Source organism: Petaurus breviceps, unplaced genomic scaffold (assembly GCF_028583685.1).
Source record: "Petaurus breviceps papuanus isolate PSGF00001 unplaced genomic scaffold, PetGlider_PUasm1.0 187, whole genome shotgun sequence".
Lineage (NCBI taxonomy): Eukaryota > Metazoa > Chordata > Mammalia > Diprotodontia > Petauridae > Petaurus > Petaurus breviceps.
This window is the reverse complement of record NW_027185799.1, coordinates 29,420,552-29,445,997: the sequence shown is the minus strand read 5'-3', so window position 1 is coordinate 29,445,997 and position 25,446 is coordinate 29,420,552. Positions and strand designations below refer to the sequence as shown.

Here is a 25,446-nt window from a genome sequence, read left to right as displayed (position 1 = left end):
TCTAGATAGCAATTTGGAACTATGCCCAAAGGGTAATCAATTGTGCATACTCTGATTTAGCAATACTACTCTTTGGTCTGTATCCCAAAGAGATCATGAAAAAGGGAAAAGGACCCATATGCAAAAATATTTATGGAGGTTCTTTTTGTGGTGGCAAAAAAAAAAAAAAGGAAATTGGGGAGATTCCCATCAAATTGGGGAATGGCTGAACAAGCTGTGGCATATGAATGTAATGGAATACTACTGTGCTATATGAAAGGATGAGCAGGTAGATTTCAGAAAAATCTGGACTTACATGAACTCATGCAAGGTGAAATGAGCAGAACCAGAAGAACATTGTACACAGTAACAGTAACATTGTGTGATGACCAGCTATGAATGACTTAGTTCCTCTCAGCAATGACTGAAGACAATTCCAAAGGATGCATGATGAAAAATGCTATCCATATGCAGAGAAAGAAGTGGTAGACTCTGAATGTAGATCAAAGCATACTATTTTTGCACATGCACACACGTGTGTGTGTGTGTGTGTCCTTTTGGTCTGTTCCTTTTTTCATAACATGACTAAAATGGAAATATGTTTTATATGATTGCACAATGTAATCTATATCATATTGCTTACCATTTTAGGAAGAGAGGAGGGGAGGGAGAAGAGAAAATTTGGAACTTAAACTTTTATAAAAATGTTAAAAATTTTCTTTACATATAATTGGAAAAAATAAAATACTATTAAAATAATCTGGTACTGGATAAGAAATAAAGTGGTTGATCAGTGGAAAAGATTGGGCACATAATATATAGAAGTAAATGACTACAGTAACCTAGTGTTTGATAAACCCAAAGATATAGGCTATTGGGGTATGAGCTCATCATTTTGACAAAAATTGCTGGGAAAACTAGAAAGCACTCTGGCAGAATCTAGGCATAGACCAACATCTCACACCATATACCAAGATGAACTCAAAATGATTTAGACACAAAAGGTAATATCATAAGTATATTAAGAGAACATGGAAAAAAATTACCTGTCAAATCTATGGATAAGGCAAGAGTTAATTATCAAACAAGAGATAGAGAGGACCATGGGAGGTAAAATAGATATTTTTTATTGCATTAAAAAGGTTTTGCAGGGGGGATAGGGGAGGATATAAGAGAGCAGATTGGGGGAAGGGGCATTCAGTATGCTTGCCATCTTGGGGTGGGGTGTATGGGAGAGATGGGGAGAAAATTTGGAATTCAAAATCTTGTAATGAATGTTGAAAACTAAAAAATAAATAAATAAACTTTAATATTTCAACAACAAAAAAGGTTTTGCATGAAGAAAACCAATGTAGTCAAAATTAGAAGGAAAGCAAGAAACTTGGGGAAAATATTACAGTAAGTTTCTCTGATAAAGGCCTCATTTCTCAAATATTTAGGGAACTGAGCCAAATTTATTTTTAAAAAAGAGCCATTTCCCAACTGATAAATGGTCAAGGGATATGAACAGACAGTTTTTAGAAGAAGAAATCAGGGGCGCAGTGATAGAGTACTGGCCCTGGAGTCAGGGGAACCTGAGTTCAAATCCGGCCTCAGACACAACACAAAAACGAGCCTTGTGACCTTGGGCAAGTAAGTCACTTAATCCCAATTGCCCCTCAAAAAAAAATAAGAATTGAGAAGAAGAAATCAAGGCTATCTATAGTCATATTGGTTAGAGAAATGTAAATCAAAACAACTCTGAAATACTACTTCACACCTATCAGATTGGCTAACATTCCAGAAAAGGAAAATGGCAAATGCTAGAGGGGATGTATTAAAAAAGGTACACTAATGCATTGTTGGTGGAGTTGTGAACTGATCCAACCATTCTGGAGAACAATTTGGAACTACACCCTCTTTGACTTAGTAATAGTACTACCAGGTCCATATCTCAAAGAGATCAAAGAAAGAGAAAAGGACCCATTTGTACAAAAATATTTATAACAATTTGTCAAAATATTTTGGAGATACCCTGTTTCCCAAGCAGGCTTTGTGTCCTGAGCTTGGCATAACAATAATCTTTTAACTCTAGATGTTATCACCCTCTGGCAAAGTATACTGCTTGGATCAGCAACAGGTACCGTGTTTCCCTGATAATAAGACACTGTCTTATTAATTTTTTTTGGACAGAAAAACACCAGAGGGCTTATTTTCAGGGGAGGGCTTATTTTAATGAACATTGACAGCAATTTTAATAAACAGGTAAATGTGAACAAAAAAATGTACCTTTATTCAATAAGCAAATCACTGGGGAAGAACAGGATGACGCGCTCACTGCTGCAGCTCTGATTGGATGCAGCTCGGAGCGCGGCGTGCGTTTCACGGGGGGGGTGGTGGTGCATACAGAGGGTACCGCAATGTAGCGTGTAGTGCAGGGGATCACCTTCACTACAGTAGCAATCTCAATAGGGCTTATTTTTGGGGGAGGGCTTATTTTAGAGGAATCTTACACAGTAAGGGGAGGGCTTATTTTCGGGATAGGTCTTATTATCGGGGAAACATGGTATTCACTGAGGGATTTAGCTCCCCCTATTTCCCAGGGCCATCCACAATATCCACAATCCCCATTCCTTGTCAATGACAGATACTGCACTACTTTAGGGTGGGCACTTCCCCCCAAGACTTGGGACAATACTGTTCCCACAGGGCCCATGGCAATAGTCACTCAAGACCTAAAAATGATTATGTCATGGTCTAGCTCAGGATATATGTAAGACTTGTTTTTAGTCCAGCATGTTAAGCCCTCCTTCTTAGGAGGGGTGGCTTCTGTCTACATGTCATTTTCCTCACTCAGAAATTAATTTAATCTTCTATTTATGTCAGGACTCTCCTGTCTCTAGCCTGCTCCATTTGTTTGGGCTCAAGCCATCAACAGGTTAAAGGCTGGTTCTGGTTGACAAGTTCTTTTAGTGGTGAAAAAGAATTGGACAATGAGGGATACCCATTAATTGGGAAATGGCTAACAAGTTGTGGTATACAATTGTGATGGAATATAATTGTGCTGTAAGAAATGATGAAGGGGATGGTTTTAGAAAAATCTTGTTAGACTTACATGAGATGAAGTGAAGTGACCATTGTATACAGTAATAGCAATATTGTAATGACAAACAACTGTGAAGTACTTAGCTATTCTGATCTATACAATGATCCATGATAATTCTAAAGAACTCATGATAAAAATTGCTACCTCCAGAGAGAGAAATGAAACACATTTTGAAGCACATTTTCTTTCACTTTATTTTTCTTGCCTTCCCCCTGCCCCTCCCTCCCTGAACTTGGCTAATTTGGAAATGTTTTATATGACTTCATACCTATAATGGGTATCATATTTCTTGCCTTCTCAATGGGAGAGACAAGTGGAAGAGAGGGGAAAGAATTCAGAACTCAAAGTTAAAAAAAAATTTTTTTAATAGCCTAAATTTTTTTCAGTGAACGATGAGGCAAAGTCATCAGATGAGAAGAAGGTAGCTGTGAAAAGCATGAGAATAAATAAATCAACCAATTGTAGCAGCAAGCACCCCAAGCGTCCTCAGGGTTTGCTGCCAACACAGGTTCTTAGATCTGCTTTGTTAAAGGAAAGCAACTCAAAATGGGTTAACAAGTTTACTTTAATCAGTCAAACATGTATCATTTACCTAGTTCAGGGGAAAGAGGTCAGCACCCCGAACTTCAGAGTATACAGGCAGAATTATTAAGACAGAAACAGATCAAGTAGACAGCTTTCCAAACTGTCTAACCATTACATCCATACCAAATCAACATCTGGGTTTTTCAAAGGGGGGGGGGCGGCTCTGGACAACCGGCTTCCCATAATCCAGATCAAATCACAGAACACTTCTCAAAGTGAGCCCCCAAAACAAAGCTACACATCAGGGCTTATATAGCCTTCTCCTGGCTCAGAGAATGTAACAACCTTATTGACTCACTGGCCAATCAAGAAGTATCTACTGAAAAACAAGCCTCCCACCCCAGGCTCCAGGTGCACTTTAGCCTAGGGGCAGGGAAGATCTTACAAATTTACATTCCCATTACACCAATCAATCAATAAACGTTTATTAATGTCTACTATGTGTCAAGCACAACACTACCTGCCCTTTAAGGAGCTTACTTGTAACTCTTTTCCCACGATCTCTTCTTTTACCCCTGTCTGACATGATGAGGTGGCCTTACTCCTTACCAAAAATACAAGTGATACAAAGGAGAAGAGATAATATGAATCCACTAAAGATTTTTAAGCAGGGGTCAGACCTGAACTTTAGGAAGATTATTTTGTGAGTTATGTGAAAAAGGACAGACTAGATTCAAGGAGACTACTAATTAGTGGTTAGTACAATAAGTACAATAAGACTACTGCAATGTTCCAAGCAAGAGATGATAAGGTCCTGAACTAGATGTTGGCCATATGAATGAAAAGTGAAAAGAAGCAGAAAAATTCCATAGGTAGATGGTAGAAATCACAGAACTTGGTAACTGATAGGATTGGGAGGCAAGAAGAGGCGACACTGAAGAATTCAAGATTACAAACCAGGGTTTCTGGAATGATAATACTGCTGTAATCTGTTAATCTCCATATTATATACTCACCTTCAGCACTAGGGTCATTGTCTTCTTCTCCATTTTATCTCATGATCTCAACTGGTGACTTTAAACTTCATATCGCTATCCCCACAACATCCTGACCTCTTATTTCCTCAACTTCCTTAACTTCTATAACTTCCGTGACCTCTCAGGTAGGTCCCTTCTAACTCTAAAATCTAGAATATCCTATGATCTATAATCCACAAAGGCACAGCTACACCTTAGACTTTCTCATCACTTCCAATGTCCTAAACAATGAAATTCTACTCTAATGTAGTTTTTGTATCCTTCTGCTTCTCCAGTTCCCTCCTGTACAGAAGCCTGCTTTTTACCAACATAGTGACCTTGTCTCTTGATACTTTATTTGGTATAGAACCTCTGACCAACCATTTCAATAACTGATTAACTGATATCCTAGAATTTTTCATCACTTCTGCCCTTTTAATTTCTGCTCTATTCTCAACCCTAGGTTAACCCTCCTTATCCAATTTCTATGCTTCTAGACTACTAAATAACACTGAGCAAAGCCTCAAAATTTATACCCTTTCTATCTGCTACAAACTTATTCTGTATAACTTTGGTTAGGCCCTTACTGCTCCTCAGTAATCTTTTTACTGATTCCTTATTGGCTCCCACTCATTCTCTCCAATAAAAAAAAAATGGGTTCAAATTTTGGCTTGGCCACTTTGCATGTGATCTCTGGTAAGCCATCCAATCTCTCCAGGCTTGTTTCCTCAGCTATAAAACTTTACTATCTTCAACCGCCCTCTTTTCCTCTTACCTTTGAGGATTAGGCATCCTTACCCCTTATTAGCAATAACATCTCCATGTGCTGTTGACCCTCTTTGTCTGCTCTGGGACCCTTATCAGTTATCCTTGCTCTCTGTTGTATCTTCAATCTTCTCCCCTTAGTGCAAGCTTACTCTTACCTTTTGATTACAGACATGATGTTTCCCTTGTCGTTATTCGTCCTTGTGTGCAAGTGCACACACACACACACACACACCCTCTCTTGTCCCCACTATTTGAGCTACTGGCTTTTCTATCCTGCACTTTACTGGCACACTTCTAGAAAGAAGAGACTTCTATATCTGAAGATTGTATTCCTTTCTACCTCTTTATTCTTCAGTCTCCTCCCTCTGTCTGGTTTAAGTCTTCACCATTTTTAACTGAAACTACTCTAAGGTCACTAATAAATTTATCACCAAATCCAAATAGCTTTTCTCAGTCCTCATCATCTAACTTCTCCAGAGCTTTTTAAAAATACTGTAGACAAGCCTCCCTTCTTGGTATTCTCCTTTCCATTGGCATCTGTGACTATTGCACAATACTGTTTCTCTTCTAAGTTGATTCATTTTCCTTCACCAACTTTTTCTCCAGACCTACGAACCATTTAAATTCATCTAGAACACTAAGAGGCTAAGTCACTTGCTCAGGGTGACACAGCCACCATGTATCAGAGGAGGAACTAGGTCCTTCTGGCTTCAAAGCTAGATCACTAGAAAGACATGAAAATGGTATCTCTTTAAAATTTTTTTTTGTTCTGAACTTGACAAATACAAAAATATACAAAGAGAAAAAAGATTCTGAAAAAAAAAAAAAGAAACTGTTTCATTACCAATAACGTAAGTGTAAATTCAACTAGGCATGTTAGTTCCAAAGCTATCTCACTTATCTGTTGTCCTCAACCTCCTTTGATTTCTTCCATATATTTTCTTTAAATCCTTTTTCTTCCTTTTCAAAATTTTTATCACTATCCCTTCTCCCCCTCTAAAAGTCCTCTTTTTATCATCGTCAAAAAACCCATTCACATTAGACATATACAAAAATTATATATGTCTCTAAATCAACAACCAAGGGTCCCCCTCAACCAGACCCTTCAATGGAAATGATTCTCAAGTCTCGACTCTCCCTAGACAAATCAATCCACTTCCACTATTTCAAATTAATATCTCTATGATTTCCATCTCTGTATCTCTAGCCCCCACATTTCTCCTGATAGCTATAGATACATATTTCCAATTGCCTTTTGGACAGTATTCCCAGTACCACTTCATACTCAACAGGTCCAAAGTGGAACTCAACATCTTTCTTCCCTCTCAATTAACTCTTCTTTTGGATTTTCCTATTGATGCTAAGGGCCCTGTTTTTAAGTCACCTAGGCTCACAAACTTGGTGTTATCTTCAACTCTGCAGTCTTCCTCATAATTAATCAGTTGCTTAACCTTATTTCTAACTTCTTCAATATATCCTCTTATTGCTACTCACTTAGCCACTACCCAAGTTCATGTGTGTCTCACCTGGATTATTACAATAGCCTTTTAGTTGCTCTCTCCAGCTTAAATGTCTCCCCTCTCCAATTTATCCTTTCCATGCAGCTGCCAGTGATTTTCCTAAAGTCAGTCAGTAAGCTAGCACTTATTATGCATCTATTATGTGGCAAGCACTGTGCTTAATGCTGGGAACTAAGAAGAGAGGCAAAAGGAAGCCCCTGCTCTCAAGTTCACAGTTTAAGAAGAGAGACAACATACAAATAAATAGCTATGTGCAGACAGCATATACAGGGTGTCCCAAAAGTATTAGTGCAGTTTTAAGCTATTGGAGATGGGAAGAAATGGTATCACTTGAGCTATTAAAGCTTAAAACTACACTAAGACTTTTGGGACACCTTTATAGGGTAAGTTGGAGATAATTTCAGGAGGCAATAAGATTAATGAGGAGAGAGAAGGGCTTCTTGAAGAAAGTGGGGCTTGAGCTAAGACTTGAAGGAAGTCGGGCAAACTAGTAGGTGGGAGAAGGGAGAGCATTCCAGGTATGGGAAAGTGCCAGTAAAAAGCCTTGGAGCTGGGAGATGGAGTGTGGTGTGCAAGAAACAGCCAGGAATTCAGTGTTGCTACATCACAGAGTATGAATGTGTGGGACGGTGGGGGGGAGGGGGAACCAGGAGGAGGTAAGGTGTAAGGAGACTGGATCTGTAGGAAGGTATCTGGTTATGAAGAACTTCAAAAGCAAACAGGACTTTATTGGAGGTGATAGGGAAACAAGGGAGATATCTGAATGGGGAAGGGGGAGGTGATCAGACCTGTGCTTTAGGAAGATCAGTTTGACAGCTAGGTTAAATATGGATAGGAGTGGGAGACTTGAGGCAGGCAGAACCACCAGTATCCTATTTGCAACAGTCCAGGTAGGAGGTAATGAGGTCCTGCACCAAGATGGTGGCAATGTCACAGGAGAGAAGTGGGTATATATGAGAAATGTTATGGAGATAGAAATGGTAGGACTTGGGCAACTGATTGGGGATGAGTGAGGAGTCCTGGATGACACCTAGGTTGTAGTAACTGGGTAACTGAGAGACTAGTGGTCCTTTCCACAGTAATAGGGAAGTTAGGAAGAGGGCAGGGTTTAGACACAAGTAGAACAAATTTGGACATGTTTAAGATGTTTGTGAGACAGTCAGTACAAGAAATCCATTATGCAGTTAGAGATACAAGACTGGAGGTCAGGAGAGAGGTTAGGGATGGACAAATCAATCTGCATGGAGATGATAGTTGAAATCATGAGAGCTTATGAGATCACCAAGTGAAATAGTATAGAGAAAAGATGGCTCAGGAGAGTGCCTTGGATTAGTGGAATGACCTGGATAAAGATCCAGCAAGGGAGACAGAGGAATGGTTAGCTAGGTAGAAGAACCAGGAGAGAGAAGTGTCACAAAAACCTAGAGAGAAGAGTATCAATGAGGGTAACTGAGAGTGTTAAAGGCTGCAGAAAGCTCAAGAAGGATGAGGATTTAAGGCCATTAGATTTAAGTGATCATTGGTAACTTCGGAAAGGGCAGTGTCAATTGAATGATGAGGTCAGAAGCCAGAATGCCAAGAGTTAAGAGAGAAAAGGAATGAAGGCATTGAGTGTACAGACTTCTCAAGAAATTTAACCAAAAAAGGGAGATGTAGAGTAATAACTAGTGGGGATGAATGGATCAAGTGAGGATTTTTGAGGATAGGGGAGATATAGGCACATATACTGGGAGCAGAGAAGCAGCCAGTGGACTGAAAGTGATTGAATATAAATGAGAGAGTAGGGAATGTTAGAGGAAGCAATCTTTGGAGAGGGAAGATGGAATGGGATCACTTGTGCATACCTATAGAGGCTTTGCTTTGGCAAGAAGGGTGACTTCTTTGTGAAATGGATGGAGATGGCTGTACAAGGCATCTGAGTAAGACGAGGGGAGAAGGAGTTCTCTCAAATGGCCTCAATTTTTCAGTGAAATATGGGGCAAGGCTAGGAGGATGTTTGAAGAGGGTTGAAAAAATTTGAAAAATTTGCTAGGGTGAGTGGGATAGTGAATCACTTAGGAAGGTGTAACAGGACTGCCTTGCTTCAGTGGGAGCCATTGAGAAGATATGCTTTTCTAGTGGACCTAATCAGCATGAGTTCAGCTTTTTGGTTTTCTCCAGCTTCATTCAGCACTATTAAGAGCATGCAGCAGATGCTGGGAGTAATTCAAGGCTGTGGTCTGGCAGAGCAAAATATTTGATTCGATAAGAATCCAAGGAACTTGAGAGAACAGTATAGGGTTGAATTGGTTTACGAAAGGGTCAAGATGGGGAAAGGAAGGAAGTGTAGTCAATACAGGGATAAGTCATGGTCAGGATGAAGAAGAGGTTTTGAGGTTTCAAGGAAAAAGGTATAATGATAACCGATTGTGATCAAGGAACTTCAGAGTTCACTGAACATGGGAGGTGATACAATTGTGGCTGATGGCAAGATTAAAGGTATGCCCATCTCTCTATGTATTAGTAGCAGGGTGGAGGTCAGTCAGGGTGGGGTTGTCCCAGTGAATCAGGCAGCAGTGTATAGCTGGAAAAGTCTGCTCATGCTCCACTCATTCAATTAGTTTCAGTCCTTGCCTGTTATAACCTGGATCAAATATAAAGTTTTCTGTTGAGTCATTAAAAGCCCTTCCCAATCCTGGCTCTTTCTACCTTTCCTGTCTTCTTACACTTTACATTCCAATTACACTGGCCTTCTTACGGTTTCTTATATCTTCTGACTCAGCTTTGGGCTCTCTGTTCCATTTCTGGAATGTTCTTTCTTTTCTCTGCCTCTAGCTTTCCTCAAGACTCCACTTAAATCCTTAAAATTCCTTTTGTCTGACATTACCTTCCAGATATTTTATATGGATCTTGTACTTACATAGACATGTTGATCTCTCCATTAGAATGTGAGCCCTTTGAAGGCAGAGACAGTGCTGACTTTATATCTCCAGTGCTTAGCATAGGCACAGAATAAGTACTTTATAAACACTTGCTGATTATGTATTATTGCAAGCTAGAAGATCAGGAACCATTTCATTTATTTTTATCCTTACTGCCTCAAACAATGCTTTGCAGCTTAATAAATGTTGATTTGAGAAGAAATGGTGCAACTCCCAAACTCCTCTCTGTAAAGGGCACTCATACATAAACTTAACTGGATTTAGCTTTTGAACGTGGTCTCAATTTTATTCAGGCCCCAATTGAACATGGGTCTTCAAGGTTTAAAAAAATTAATCAGACACAGTTCTCGAGAAAAAGAAAAAAAAAACCTGCTTACCACAACTCAGTTCTAACATGTTGGCAAATAAAGTGTTAAAATTTCGATCAACCCTGTGGCACATTCGGAGTTGTAGTTGGTGGCCAGTCCCAAGAGACTAGGCAAGCAAAAGAACAAAGTTTAGTTAGTGGGAACTCAGTCCGATGTGGCAGTTTCCAAAGCTCATGATGTCTCAGTATCCTTTGCCTACTTGTTTTGAACCAGAAGTCAACTTTGATTCTGAAAATGATCATGTTTTCACTGGATGACTGGATAAGACTACATGCCATGGTGCCTTCCCCCTTCCTAGAGAGGAGCTGGAGTAGGAGATGGGAGTAGGCAGAGGAAAGTATCAGTTAGGGCTCTTGAGGGAGACATCCAGAGGGAAGACTATACCAGCTTTGACATACTGCTGGCTTGGAAATGTTACCTTAAAAGCAGTTCTGCAACTTCTTCCTTTTCCATAGCATTGTTCTGCTGGATTTTTGGAATCCCAAACAAGAGGCAGTTTAGGACAAGGCTACCCAACCAAAGGAGATCAGATCTTCTCTTACATACCCCAAAGATAAATATCAGTCACCAGAGGTCACCCTCTTTTCTCACCACATGGGGGCACCAAAGTCCAAGGAGTAGCAGGGTAATGGCACATAAACCCTGGTGAGGCTCTTCAGATACTAGTACCTGAGATTTGTGGATAGTAACCTCAGAAACACCCTTCCCTCATCCCGAGAAATCAGGACCCCAAAGAAAAAGAAGAGGACAAACACCCAGGCACAGAAAACCAGATTCGGTGTTAAAGAAAGAAACATATACACACATATCGAGATTTTTTTTTTGAGGGTATAGAGGGACCAAGCTACCTAGACAAGGCAAGGTGAATGGGGACTCGGACAGCTACGATGGCATGAGGGATTTGTGTAGAGAGTGCTAATTCCAACATCCAGAGTCAATTCTATCCCCTCTGAGGACTTCTGTCTCTTGGACTTGAGCCTTTTCCAAAACCCAGAAAGATAAGGTGCCTGTTGGGAGGATTGTTTGTCCACATCTGAACCTATAATTTGAGAGAGGCAAAGGGTGGCCCCAAGGCTTACATCTGGGGAAGCCTGGTGACCCCCTGGGCAACTGCTGAGGAATTCATGTAAGGACCTTTGTTAATCTGAACCTTGGATTATCCTTAGAACGAACAAAGGTCCCTTCCCCCACACCACCAGTCCACCCTTCAGAAACAGCCAGAGGGCCTAGGCATGACTTTGGAATTGGTTCCCATAGTGTCATCTTTGCTATTTATCTATGCCTCAGCATCATCCATGGGCTCTGTCTCAAGAGGAGACAGGACTCTGGATTACACCAAAGTGTCTACGCAGATAGGGCAAGGCTTGAGTCTGTCTCCGGAAAAGATCTGATCCCCATAACAGGCTCCAGCTCAAACTAACCCATTCCCTGGAGGATGAAGAGATGGGAAGTTCCAGGAACTCTTGACTACAGGCTGACTTTTCTGCGGGGTCAGTAGCCATCATAAGAAAGCTGTGATAGAGAAAGACCCCTAAAGAATCACAGGACCTTGTGTTTGTATCCAAGCTCAGGACCTAAAAATGGCGAAGTCGATCCTGGAGTAGCCTTCTTCCTGTATCGGAGCCCCTGAATGTCTTTGTCTTTCTTGCAGGGACTGGTGAGTGTGGCTGTTTCTACTCTGGTATGTCAGCATTCCAGAAGCCCCACACCTCTAAGGAAGAGATGAGGAAGTTTTCAGAGCACAGAGGCTCATTGTTAAAGGTTTCACAATGTCCGGTGTGGCCTCGGTTCAGGTCCGCATCGATGTACAGAGCCTGACCACCTCCACCACCTGTGAAGATAAAAAGGTCAGCAGCTATAGCTAGAGAATAACTGCTGGCTAGAATATTTAATTAACAAATTTATCCATATGGCTTCAAACTATCACCATCACTTTGGGAGTGATGTGCATAAAGTCCAACCTAAGCCTCAGTAGATTTTCAACTGCCAACTAGGCCTCCTCACTTGAATGTTTTGTTGGCACCTGAAAAGTCTTCATGTCTTTTAGAGCAAATCTGATTTTTCTAGCCTGTTTCTGAACTTCCAGTACTTTGGGCCTATGGCACAATAGATTATATAATTTCTTATTACCGTGTAAAAGTATTGTTTGTATCACTACGAACCCCCCAGACATAGGCAAAGCTTATGTTTCCTCACTCTTCCCTACCCTGCAATGTAGCTGAGCTCAAGGCTGAGGACAGAAGTGCTCAGCTGCTACTGGTGAAGGGCTACGGAAAGACCAAAAGCAGAACAGTCCTAGACTTGAGATTCCCTCCCCCAAATACCATCACTCTCCCTCAAGCCCCAGTGCTTCGGTCATACCCAGAAAGGAAACCAGCATCAGACTCTGGGGTGGTAAGAATCTGGAAGGAAATCCAGGCTGAGTGACCTTGGTGGGGGTAGGAAAGTATAGGAGTGGATAGAACGGGAACCCACTTTGCCATTTATTTAAACTGTGTGACCTTGGGCAAATCACTTAACCTCTCTTGGCTTCATTTTCCTTATGGTAAAATGAGGGCCTTGGGTTAGATGACTTGTGAGAACCATGCCAGCTCTAAATGTATGATCCGAGACTAAACTTGGAGGGAAGAATGCTCAAGGCAAATATGTAGGCACACACATATTTTTTGGCTGGGGGGAAAGGAAAAGGGAGAGAATAGTAGGGAAAAGGTCAAAGTTTTGGGAGGAGGTAGGAGAAAGGGAAAAATAGGGGAGAATCAAGGTTGGAATGGTAGGGGAAGATATGATAGGTAGGGTAGCATATCACCTATGATGATGCAATCATTGGATCCAGCCATGAACATAGATTCAGCTTTTGAAGGAAGACTAAAGTGCCGAGCAGCCAAGAAAGGTGAGAGCCGTTTTGAGGGGTCTGTGAAGGCTGTCTGGCTGAACTGAAGACCTGAAGTTGTAGGTTCTGAGGCTGAACTCTTGGCCAGCTCTGGGTGTTTTATCACTACCCACACATATCGCTGAATTTTTGGCTTCAGCTGTGGAGATGAGGGAACAAAAGTATCAGAGTAAAGGTCTGAGGCCTCAATCTGGCCAGAGACTGGGTAAGGGAAGCCAAAAGGGCTAAAATGCTCACTCCCCCCAAAGTCATGACCCATTATCTGGTGCCTAAGCACCGTCCTCATGGCCCATATCTCTTCAAGGGTGGGGCACAGGGGAGAGAACTCTGTGACCAATCAGCACACATATTGCCCAAGAGATTAAACTCCCCCTTAAAGGTTTCATGTGTATTTGCCATCAGTGTCCTTCTTTATAGTAAGGCCCACTTACCCTAAACACAAAGCACTCCCCAGTTCCAAAGAAGCTCAGCTTGCCTCCAAACTTATTTCGATCCCTCCAATCTGTTGACAGGTAAGCACCACAAACCTAGAATAAGAGAATGTGAAACTCCAACCTTCACATCAGCCTCCCAACAATTCCCATACTAGTTATTCCTCAGGTTAAAGGATAGAGGCTCATAACTGTCAAGGGAGCTAAAAAACCAGTCTGTATTCTACCCAAAGGATCTGAGCTCTCATTTCCCCTCAGGATATAAATGCTTAGATCCCTTCCCAGTCCCTATAAATGGTTATTTCTCAGAGATCTCTAAAATGGAGGGGAACAGAGACAGAAGCTCCAGGTGCCTGCTCCCAATTTAGACACAAAGAATAAAGGATATTAGTACCAGAGGCACAACATTCTTTAGACCCCAGTGGTCAAGGTCCCACACTGACAAGGCAAGAATAACCTTTCTCCCTATTCCAGGACCCCTTGAGTTTAATGTTCTCAAAGCCAGAGAGAATCTCTAATCAGAGTGTACTGATGGAATGTGATTTCTAGGATGCCAAAAAGGCCTTCTTGCCAAAGAACATCTTCCCCCTCACAACCCCCCACCTTCAGTCTACCTGTCAAAGCATTTGAAATACTAGGAACATAAAATATGTCGCTTTGGTTAAGTTATTGTTTCCACAAATATTCTTTTTCTAAACTCAGGTTCCTAGTCTGAAATATCCCCCCATATGTATACCCTAAAGGCATCCTTCCATATGTATACTCTAGAGTCATCCTTCCACCAAGGGGCTCCATGCTTTGCTCACCACCCCCCATTTCTCCCATTCTATTCTTATCACTCAGAGCCATAATAAGATCATGAGGTTTAGAAATGTTAGCAATAAGACTGTATCCAATGTGTCACGTCTCTACCATTACTTACCTCTTTCGTTGTTGTCTTGAGGAGAAGGAGAGTTGGCTCATGTCCATCACAGTGGTAATAAAGCCTGCAGGCAGAAATGACATGTCAGTGGCAGTAGTTATGGTACCACCCATGATGTACTGAAGGGGATAAAAAAGGCAGGCTATCTCTGTTCATTGGAACCTTGGGGGGTGTGGAGTGGGGCAAGGAAGAGGTCCAATTGTTCTCTCTCACACTTCAGGTCAAAGTGGCTGAGGAACACCACCATGGCAGATCAACAGCTCTGCAAAAGCAAAGCACATACAGCTCAGGTCAAGTTCCTTGAAGCATTCCCACTGTAGACAAAATTAAATAGGTGACACAAAGGACACAAAAGACACAGGACACTTAGTCCCCACCTAAAAAAAACTTACACTTTGCTTGAGGAAACAGCATATATGGGGGGGAAAATCACAAAGCAGGAAAGAAAGAAAACAGGTGCAGACTGAACTGGTGCCAACTATGTCTCCCCTCCACCCTTCCTGAGGCCTCGGGCTGGAATCTTCTTAGAGGCCAGGCCTGGCACGTGCTCTTATGCAGTGGTTGGAAAGGACCATGAAATGTGGGTTCAGGCTGCTTGGTGTCTGAGCTGGGGTTGTCAGGGGCTGCCTACGGGAGTTAGCCAAGGCAGATTGTTGGCATCTCCTTTCCTAGAACATTTATGACTAGTCATAGTATCTCTGCTTTGGCAAGGCCAAGCAATAGCATTGACACTACAGTCCCCTCCCTACTTGGCAGATTCCAATCTAGTAGCTGGCAGTGACCAGAGATAGGCCAAGGACCATATCAGTAAACCCTTCCCCACAGCCTGGGGCAAAATGGAGTAGCTGTGGCTGGAGGAGCCTTTTATGCTAAGGCTCTGAGAAAGACCAGCAGCTAACTTACTTATTAACCTGGCTCCCTCAGGCTGCCAATCAAAAAGAATGGGGTAGAATCAGTTATGCCTTGCTGTTTGAATGTTACTCTCATTTTTACCAATTAATCAATGAGTTTCTCAAGGGCAAAATCCATCCATGTCTTCTCCTTTATCCCCTAAGATTTCTGGTCCAGAGAAAGGTATAACAGGGTTCCAAAAAGAATATTTTTTTGAGCTTAATCACTTTAAGGCAGTAAAGACTAAAGCCAAAGAGGGGAAGGACACCTGGATCCTGGATAAGAAGCTCCCCAGGTTTCTATGACCACTAGTATGAAAGCCTCACCCCAGGGAATTAGGGCCCCAGGCAGCAAGGAAAAGAGCTTCAACTCTTTCAGTGGAACTAATTACCACTTAGTTTACCCAGGGGTGTATGGAGGGGTCGAGGCCAGGGCCCCAGCTTCCCCTCCATTATTTCCCTTTCCATGCTGTCTATAGAAGAGCTGAGTGAGAGAAGAGCTAGCTAGCTAATTAAAATCCTTAGCTCAGGAATCCTGCATGGGCAGGGCATGGCTGGATGGGGTTACCTTGTCAGGCTATATCCATGCTGTGTAGTGGAGAAAATCAGCAGAGGCTGGCAGAGAGCAAACCGTTCGGGGAGCCATGACCAGATGTCTCGCATCTCCTTCACAGTGACAATCTCGGACTGGAAGTTCTCAGCATGAACAGCCAAGTGCACGAACTGCCTGGGGGAGGTGGGAGATGAGTTTAGAATTTCAAAGTGGCCACATACCATGAAGCCTCCCAGGCAGCCAAACTAGGAAAGAAGAGTGGCATTTGGGGACCACGCTTGAATGGGCCTCCCACTGTGGGAGTTCCCAGTCTGCAGAGGAAGAAAGAATGGGAGAAAAGTGGCGGTCAGTGTTGTAGCCAGTGTAGGCAACATCAATTCCAAAGTTACTGGAGGCAATATTCCCTTACTTGTGAAGGAATTTGACCTATGTACAAGCTTCTTTCCCTTAAAGTCTCAGTTCTGTCAAGTTACATATATATATATTCAGGAGGCCAGTCCCTTAGTTTCTCTTGCCTTAAGGACAGAGCCTATCCTTCCTGTTCAGATGGTAGCTCTATGGGAATACAGAAAAATATAAACTATTGGTAGAGTTAAGTTCCTTGATGGCAGGGACTATTAAGTTTTTTGTATTTCAAGCACTCTGCATAATAATGCCTGGCTCATAATGAAGCCTTAACAAATATTTGTTGAATTGAATTAAGACCTTCAAACTTAAGCAAAAAACCCTCCATGCCACTATGCTCAAGGACAAAGTAGACTTCCCAGACATGTGTGTCTTCAGATTTCTTTCAAAATGGACTGCTCTTTCAAGACTATAGCTGTAGCTCCCACTTGGAAACCAAACTGAAGAACCCTCCACATGCTTGAATTCCCAGAGTTGAAATTCTTTCCTCCTAGGAACCTCTTCAAGGTGTCCTCTGTTGTTCTGACAGCTTTAATGTGAAAAATGAAGATATGGACCTTACTTCTCCACTAATCCAAGAATCAACAAAACTTTAGTAAGTACTGACTATTCAGACAAGTGACTCCAACAACTCAGGGAAGGACAAGTCATCTCCATGAACCCTAATTTCTCTAGCCTAGAAAATGAATCCTCTAAAAGGAATAGGAGGTTCAGTAGGAAGATAGATAAAGAACTGGGGCTAGGATCACAACACAACACAAGGGGAAGGAGGCCCAGGAGAACAATGGTGAGGGAAAGAGGACTGAGAGGCCAACAAAACCCTAATTAGGAAGAATGGAAGACCCTTAAGCCTCTTAGTTCTACCAAAAGGTCTTAAATCTGTTTGCCTCCATTCCTTGTCCCTGGACCAAATGCATTCCCAAAGGAAAGATAATCAGGACCTGGACTCTCTTCTCCTTCTCAGGTCTTTCACCTGAGACCTCTTTGACTGTACCTACTCTTACTCCCCTTCACAACCTAGAATAGTGGTTTGCCTCCCTGAGAGAGGGAGGGAACACTGAAACTCAAAGCTGTTAAGAAAGACATATATAGCCCAGCTCTACCCACTCAATCTTTGGCTGAATGTTCTCAGTCCAGCTTGGTCTGGGACCCACTTTCACTCATCTATACCAGCTACAATCTGATTTTGGCCTGATATATTTAACCAATCTATACAATCACTTCTTCCCCTTTTGACTAGGCTCATGGAACTAATCATAGGCTCCCCTCTTTCCTTCCCCAATTAATAAGGATCCACATTTTAAACAAAGGTTCTCATTTGGATTTATGCTTTTGGCAATTAAAGCTTGTATTTTTTTTTCATAGTTGGTACATTCTTTGGTGCTTTGGGAATAGGAATTTGAAAGTCATATGTAACCTCAGAGGAGGGGAAACTTAATGGTCTGATATTTCCAAAGATCCTGATGGGAAGTCACATTCTATGGAATGGTTCACTCTCACATGCCTGCCTATTTTGTCTGTGTTACTTCATATGTTCTCACCCACAAACCTGGAGTGTTTTCATTTTACACAAAGCAGATCTGGGGGCATCAAGGTGACCCTAGCTTGTGTTGAAGTTTTCACCCTTTGGACCATATTTACAGATTCCCTGGGCTGCTTTCCCCAACTCCCATACACCAGTCCCCACACCAGCAAGGCAGGGTCCAAGAGTCAGGCAAGCATAGGTTAGACAGACAGGCAGATGCATCAATAAGGCAAGGTCCCAGAGTAAGCCAAGCACAGAAAGGCAGACAGCACCTGTGAAGCAGGGTATAGAGTCAGCCAAGCATAGGACAGAAGGACGGACAGACAGACAGACATACACACACACACAGAGCTAGCAGACAGCACTAGTGAGGCAGGGTCTAAAAACTGGCAGAGAAAAGACAGACAAGAGAAGCAGGAAGATTCAGTTTTCAAACCTACCTTTGAGAAGATGAAACACTAAAAAACAGGAGGAGGCAGTGGACATGGAATTAAAGAAAAAATGACACAGATAGGAAAAGATTAACAATAAGTCCCTAGATCCACAGGAAGCTCTTTGCTTAGTCCTAAAGAGAAAGATGTAAACATATTACTTCTTGAACATAGATAGTCCCACAGTCATAGACAAGGATGGCCCTCAACAGTGTAGGAGTTTAACCCTAGGAGACCTACAAGCATAGCAATGTTGACTTTCCAGCCAGTATCTTTAAGGGGCTGTTCTACAGGAGGAGCATGTTTTGGTTAAGAAACTACAGGGAGTACAGTAAATGGACCCAGAGTTTGAAGGGGTCACTAATGTACTCTAGCAGCTGCAGCAGCTTCTGACTAGCCTGAAAGGCAGTTCATAGTCTCAACAATAACTGAAGGTACCTTGGATTTTCTCTAGAAACCAGTCCCATCTCTCAAGCCCAGATTAACTTCAAGTTCCTAGTCAGATAGGCCAGGCCAAAGGTTGTTCAGTCTCCTTCTGCCCCACCCCACCATCCTCCCACAGATGGTATATATGACCTTTGGGTCATCACTTTCATAAAAATGATAAACTCTAATGATTTTTATTGAGAATGACCTTGGGACTGAATGGGAATATACTCAGTTATCTTCAGGCTCACTAAAAGAAGGACACTGAGATAAATTCATAGCCCAGATGCACACACAAAATCATCTTATACATGCCTACTCCTCTTACAAGCACAAACGTCCTGTGTTCAGTACACAGACGTTGGTGTCACACTCCCCAAAATGTCAACCTATGCTTAAAGGGAGAGGATAGAAAGGCTACCCTTGGCTTTGAGGTGTGGACTAAGAATCAAATCAACTACCTCACCTCTTATTCTTGACTGTGATGCCTTTCTGCTTCAGAGCTGTTTCATTGGCCAAATGTAAGAGCTGGATCTCCTTCCGGGAGAAGAGACGGATGGCAAAGGATTTGTCCAGTAGTTTCTCGGGGGATACTGACTTTTCGATATCTCTGACAAATATACGGATATCTTGTTTCACACTGTCTGATTCCAGGGGCTGCCCACCTTTCACCTTGCAATAGAACTTGAGAATTGCCAAAGCAACTCTGTAGAGCACCTTGTAACCCTCAACCAGGAATACATCAAACACTCGGGCAAAGTAATTGAATGGCAGATCCCCAAAGAGCCACCGATACCAGTCACAATAGACCTGTAATACATCTTCTGACAATTCTACCACCATTCTGTGGGCTGCCTGGCAGTATTTGTTAACAAGATCCCCAAATGTCATACAAGAAGACTCAAAGGCAAGAAAGCTCTGGTCAATAAACCTTTTGCTAGGGTCATTGCAAGCCAAGATGTGACAGGTTTTCTCAAAACACTCTGCTTCATCAATGCTATAGTGTAGGAGTAGAGCGACAATTGCTGGCAGTGTTGGGCAAAAGGAAATGTCGGGGAATTGGTTAGCAATACACAGGAGGATCTTTCGAACAGCTTCTTCTCCCTGTGGATTCAGGCAGTAGCTTGGGATTAGACTATTATCCACAAATTCAGGCAGAGGGAGGTTACTGCTGCTGTGTTTGCCCACAATCTTTCCTACAATGTCACTGTACACACTGGCATCTGGTGTGACTGTTCGACATGGAATGTCTTCAATCAGCTTTTGGTAAACCTTCCCCCTAAGAGTGTAGTTTTGGGCCCAGTAGCCCTGGCGTGCCAACTGTTTTATCTCCTGGAAGTCTGTGCTTATCATCTCCTTGGGTCCTTGGTCTGGGATCATAGCTTCCATCTTCTCTGGATCCACAAAACGGTTGTACTCTGGAGTATCCATGACTCAAAGAAGTTCCACAAAGGCAGCAGGAGGGGGGGAATAGCCTTATCTGAGTAGCACAACCTTGAACCTGGAGAAGAAAAAACAATGGCTCTAAAATTCCACCCATCTTAGAGGTTTTTCTTCTGTTTGCTCCATTGTAGAGTACACATATTTAGGAGGAATTTTTTTAAAGTCTTGAAAATAGGGTCTATTGGGGCGGCTAGGTGGCGAAGTAAATAAAGCGCCGGCCCTTGGAGTCGGGAGGACCTGAGTTCGGTTCCAACCTGAGACACTTAACACCCACACAAAAATACTAGCCGTGTAACCTTGGGCAAATTACTTAACCCCAATTGCCCTCCAAAAGGCAAAAAAAAAAATAGGGTCTATTTAAATGAGTTAGATGTTTAAAAACATTTAAAAAAAATAAAAATGGCTTTAAATTGAGATGTTAAAAACTCTTAGATCTCCTTATAGAACATAGGTAACTACTAAGTCAGGGTTTTTGAGCCAGTGTATTTATGAATAAAATAGGAACTGGAACTATGATTTTATTGGTATAAAGAACTCTGAAGTGAGGAAACTCCCTTTACCAATTCAGGTCAATAACTTCTCTGTAGCTTAGTCTTAGAGAGTTGCCTACAGTGTGAGGTTTAATGGCTCGCTAAGGGTTATAAGTCAGTATTTGACAGAAGGACTAAAACTCAGATCTTCCTAGCTTCAAGTCTAGTTCTCTACTATACTACATTACTTCTCATATTTATGAAAAATTTCCCAAAAAGTGCTAGGAACAGGTTGCAACAAAAAGGTTGCCACAGTTTCCTTCTACAGGTAATTTAGGAAAACCAAAGAAAATACTGCTACTTGATTTAGTATAAAAAATTTCATTGGACAAAAAGATGCCTATCAAGTTAAATTAGTTTGTAAACAGAAACATAAAACTTTAAGTGTGCTAAGGGAGTAAAATCTTTAGCATCCAATCAGTTGAGTACATAAACATCTAGATGTGGAATGTTAAAGTATACTAAACTTTGGCATATAGATTGATTTCAACTTGGACTGATCAAATGACCATTTTTTAACTTTTATCACACTTAGTATAAATTTAGCTCTTTTTTTTTTCCATTCATGAGCTCTACTTCTATGAATAATCAAGCAATTAGTTTTGGTCTGGGAATTATAGAATCACATCTCTTAGAGTTGGAAGAGGCTGCAGGAGTAAAACAAAACATAACTATGGATATATGGCTAGATATAACATGCTCAATTATAGTGATGAGAAGACAGTTGATCTCTGCCCTATCTGTGCACAAAAAATAAAACCTTTATCTCTAAAAGTTAAGTTTAAAGTAGGAGATGTAGAAAGCTATTACTACTCTTTCCTTAACCGCAAGTAATCTGGTTTTTGTCCCCAAAACTTAACTGAAACTGTTATCTTCAAAGTCACCAATAATCTCTTTAATTACCAAATCCAATAGTCTCTTCTCCACCCTCATACTCCTTAACCCTTCTGGTACATGAGACTATTGAATCTTTTTTTTAGTCTTAATACTCTTTTCTTCCTTGAAATTTGTGACACTGTGCCCTCCTAGGTCTCTTCTTTCCTCTGGTTGTTCCTTCTTGGTTTCCATCATTGGTTTCTTCCTGCCTATTAAGTATAGCTATCCCTCAAAACTGTGTTCTCAGTCCTGTTATCTAAGTTTTCTCCAAAGGCAATCTCATCTATTCCTATGGCTTAAATTGTGACCTTGAAGTGGATAACTCCTAAATGTATATACTCAGTCTGCCCTCTACCCTGAATTTAGGTTCTCTATCTCCAAATGCTTTCTAGTTATCTACACGTGGATGTCCCAATACCTAAAACTTAGTACTTCTAAAATGAAATTTTTTATTTGTTTTGGTTGCAGGTTATTAGCAAAATTTTAAGTTCTATATAAATGTCAGCTAAGTGTTTTGCAGATATTATCATCTCATTTGGATCTCATAACAACCTTGAGTTTAGGTATACTATTATCATTCTCATTTTAGATATAACAAAAATCAGGATCAGAAAGATTAAGTAACTTGCCTATGGTTATTCAACTAATAAATGTCAGAGATAGGATCAGAACGCAGGTCTTCCTGACAACCTCTCCAGCACTCACTCCTGCCATTATGCCATGCTCCCTATCCTAATGTGTTTATTTTGATGGCTCCAAGAGTTCATTTGTGGATCTCAACAGTCTCTATCTGATTACAAGCCATCTATACCTTCTTACCCCGTGCAATTCTTGTCTGTGTTCTCTCATAAGTCCTCCATAAAAGATCTAAGTACTAAGTCTTTTAATATTTCATAGATACCAATACAACATTCAGACCATCTGATGTTCTTCATACATAACAACTCTATGTTCTTTTTAGTCACACATATTCCTGTTGTCTTTGACTCCACTTGCTTGTAAGTTACTATTGGTAATACACCTCAAGGTATTAACATCAATCATATGGCTTTATGTTGTCTTTTAGGTGAAGTATAACTTTGATTATTGGTGTTGTGGTATTATTCCTTGATTTGCTATCACATGTCATCACTGGGGTAATAATGTTTAAAACATGTGCAGCAGGGAGCAGCTGCAAATTCCATTGTGCAATTTCCCAAATAGGATCTAGCACTTCCTCATTTATTCAGCATGAATTTATTAAGTACCTACTACATTTAAGGCTTGGTGTTGGTTGGCAATGGGGATACAGATAAAATGTGAAACAGTCCCAGCCCTCAATAGGCTTACATTCTATTTGCATTCTCCCATTCAATTCTAGACCCAGCTCATTATCCATCTGGCAGCACCTACTTAATGAAAAGAGTTGCTCACCTAAGTCCATAAATCTGGGCAATATATGCTTTTCCTGTATGGAAAAGAAAATTTTTTTATGGTGATGTTGGATCCTATGGAGAAGGCCCTGTAGAATTCTGGGGTTCCATACAACCTGCACAATGTCATCTGTAAACAGGAACATATGGACCATCTCACTATAAGGGATACTTCTTCCATTTGGGCTTTGAATAGGACATCTTTCCTGGTACTGATGAACACCTTTGTGCAGAACAGGTCTATTGTGACAGTCACTTGATACTGACAGAGGATAACTGAATAAAAATTCTCTTGGTGGTTATAGCTATCAAAGAATTTTTGAATGATCTTAACATATGCATGGGACAACACCTTGTGGAAGAATCTTTAAGGGTACATTTTTTTCTACACTGAGTCAAATGTTTTTTGCAAACAAAAAAAAATAAAGTAGGGTTTTGTATTCTCTATTTGCATGAGAATTTGTATGAGAATGTAGAGTCAAAGACAACAGGAATATGTGTGACTAAAAAGAACATAGAGTTGTTATGTATGAAGAACATTGGATGGTCTGAATGTTGTATTGGTATCTATGAAATGCACTCATTTGTATGACTGATGATGTGATCTACTAAGAAGAATCATTTGCTATACCATGCCCCTTCCCTCCCTCTTCATATTTTCCATCAAGGATAACCTTGATGCATAAATGGACCATTCTTATACAGATCTTAGATGAGAAAGTGTGATCTGGTAGTTAACAATGACTTTTTTAGTCACTGTTTTAATAAAAAGGGAGTGTCTATGATCTTTTCCATTCTTTTGGAATTTTCTACTTAGATTTAAATGGCTTGCCCAAGGTCACATGGCTAGTTTTGTGTTAAGTGTGTGAGGCTGGATTTGAACTCAGGTCCTTTTGACTCCAGGGCAGGTGCTCTATTCACTGCACCACCTAGTCACCCCCCTAATTTAATTTTCTATAGTGCCATTTCTAATTCTTCATTTTCTTCAGTGCTATTTTTATTACCTCTACCATCTCAATACTTAAGAGGTACCAAGGTGGTGGCATCCAAATATTATGGTTGTACTCTCCCAGATAAAGAGAATAGATCATAGGGGGTGGCTAGGTGGCACAGTGAGTAGAGCGCTGGCCCTGGAGTCAGGAGGACCTGAAGTTCAAATCTGGCCTTGGACACTTAACACAAAAACTAGCTGTATGGCCTTGGGCAAGTCACTTAACCCCAATTGCCCTCCAAAAAGCAAAAAAAAAAAAAAAAAAGAGAGAGAGAGAGAGAGAGAGAATAGATCACTACTGAAATTCTGGAAGATTGGTTCCATTTTAAATATATTTGTTGTCTTCTTTTCAGCTTTATCTGCAAATGCTCTTGGAATGACCTGCTTTAGTTGGGTCTCAAGCCAAGTTTTTTGAAGGCTTGTTATCCTCTTGGGTTTATTTTTTCTATTTTATAAAATAATAGTTCTCCTGTTCCCCCCCACCATCCCCATTATTTTCCCCTCTAATAGTTTGCAAACAAGCTAGTATTCTGGTGCTATACTAGGGTTGCCATATCTCTGAATGGAAAGATGATCCAGTATTTGTTGACTGAAGGAAATTTGTAATATTGATTAAACCTCTAAGTAATAGCCGCAATGAAAAAAAGTGATTTTACTTTTATCCATTTCTCATTTTTCAGAGGCAACAGATTGTCAAAACAGGTTTGGAGCTATGTAGTCATAATTCATTTTTATCCCTTTTCCCAATCTGTTAATTTTGACCTTTGTTTTAATCAATGATCTGATTCGAGATTGATTCTGAAATGGCCTTCATTAAAGTCACTAGTCATTTTTTGTTTGTTAAGATGTTAATTTCAGGGTTTTGGATGGGATGTGTGTGTGTGTGTGTGTGTGTGTGTGTGTGTGTGTTTATACTCTTCAGGTCTATAGCACCTTTCAACTTAAAAATATTAATTTTAGTGGCTCAGCGAGTAAGAGCACCGGCCCCAGTATCAGCATGACCTGGGGATCGAATCCGGGCTCAGATACTTAGCACCACACCCAGAAATAACTGGCCGTGTAACCTTGAGCCAAGTTACTTAACCCCAATTGCTTTAAAAAAAATATTAATTTTGTTCCATCATCAGTTATTTCTGAATGTAACATATAAAATGAGCTCTTTCAGGGAATATATTAAAAAAATTAAGCAAAACCAAGAGACACAGGAATTATACCCATCAGTGTATTAAATATTAAACATTGTATACCTATAGTCCTCCTCCTCCACTTCTCTACTAAAAGGAAGGTGGTACTTGCCTCATCTCTTTTCAGGAAGCCAAGACTGGTCATAATAATTACTCAGCATTTGGCTTTGTTTTAGTGTTCTTTTCATTTATATTATTGTAGTTATCATATGGATTGGGTTTTTTTTTTCTGCTAACGTCATTCTATCAGTTTCATGAGTCCCATGTTATTCTGAATTCCTCACATTCAGTTTTACAACAAAATAATATTTCATTGTATTTAATATACTACAATTTGTTTAGTCACTTCGCAGTT

The 25,446-nt window shown here is 40.9% G+C and overlaps 2 protein-coding genes across 9 annotated transcripts in view; both read right to left on the bottom strand.

Moving 5' to 3' along the window:
* The window catches only part of AMDHD2 (amidohydrolase domain containing 2), an 89,342-nt gene that overhangs the window by 45,897 nt on the left and 17,999 nt on the right, over nucleotides 1–25,446 (bottom strand). The gene's annotated exons all lie outside the window — the stretch shown is intronic.
* Nucleotides 3,406–25,446, bottom strand: part of TBC1D24 (TBC1 domain family member 24) — a 48,723-nt gene continuing 26,682 nt past the window's right edge. For 7 of the 8 annotated variants that reach the window (XM_069090810.1, XM_069090811.1, XM_069090812.1 and 4 more), the window contains 7 exons: nucleotides 19,122–20,156; nucleotides 18,239–18,256; nucleotides 15,884–16,042; nucleotides 14,426–14,489; nucleotides 13,504–13,599; nucleotides 12,989–13,211; nucleotides 3,406–12,013 (listed from right to left, as the gene is read on the bottom strand). In XM_069090810.1, the coding sequence (XP_068946911.1) occupies nucleotides 11,856–12,013; nucleotides 12,989–13,211; nucleotides 13,504–13,599; nucleotides 14,426–14,489; nucleotides 15,884–16,042; nucleotides 18,239–18,256; nucleotides 19,122–20,086 (1,683 nt within the window). In that variant the 5' untranslated portion in view covers nucleotides 20,087–20,156 and the 3' untranslated portion in view covers nucleotides 3,406–11,855. The remainder of the gene's footprint in view (nucleotides 12,014–12,988; nucleotides 13,212–13,503; nucleotides 13,600–14,425; nucleotides 14,490–15,883; nucleotides 16,043–18,238; nucleotides 18,257–19,121; nucleotides 20,157–25,446) is intronic. The other variant, XM_069090816.1, reaches the window with a different exon arrangement.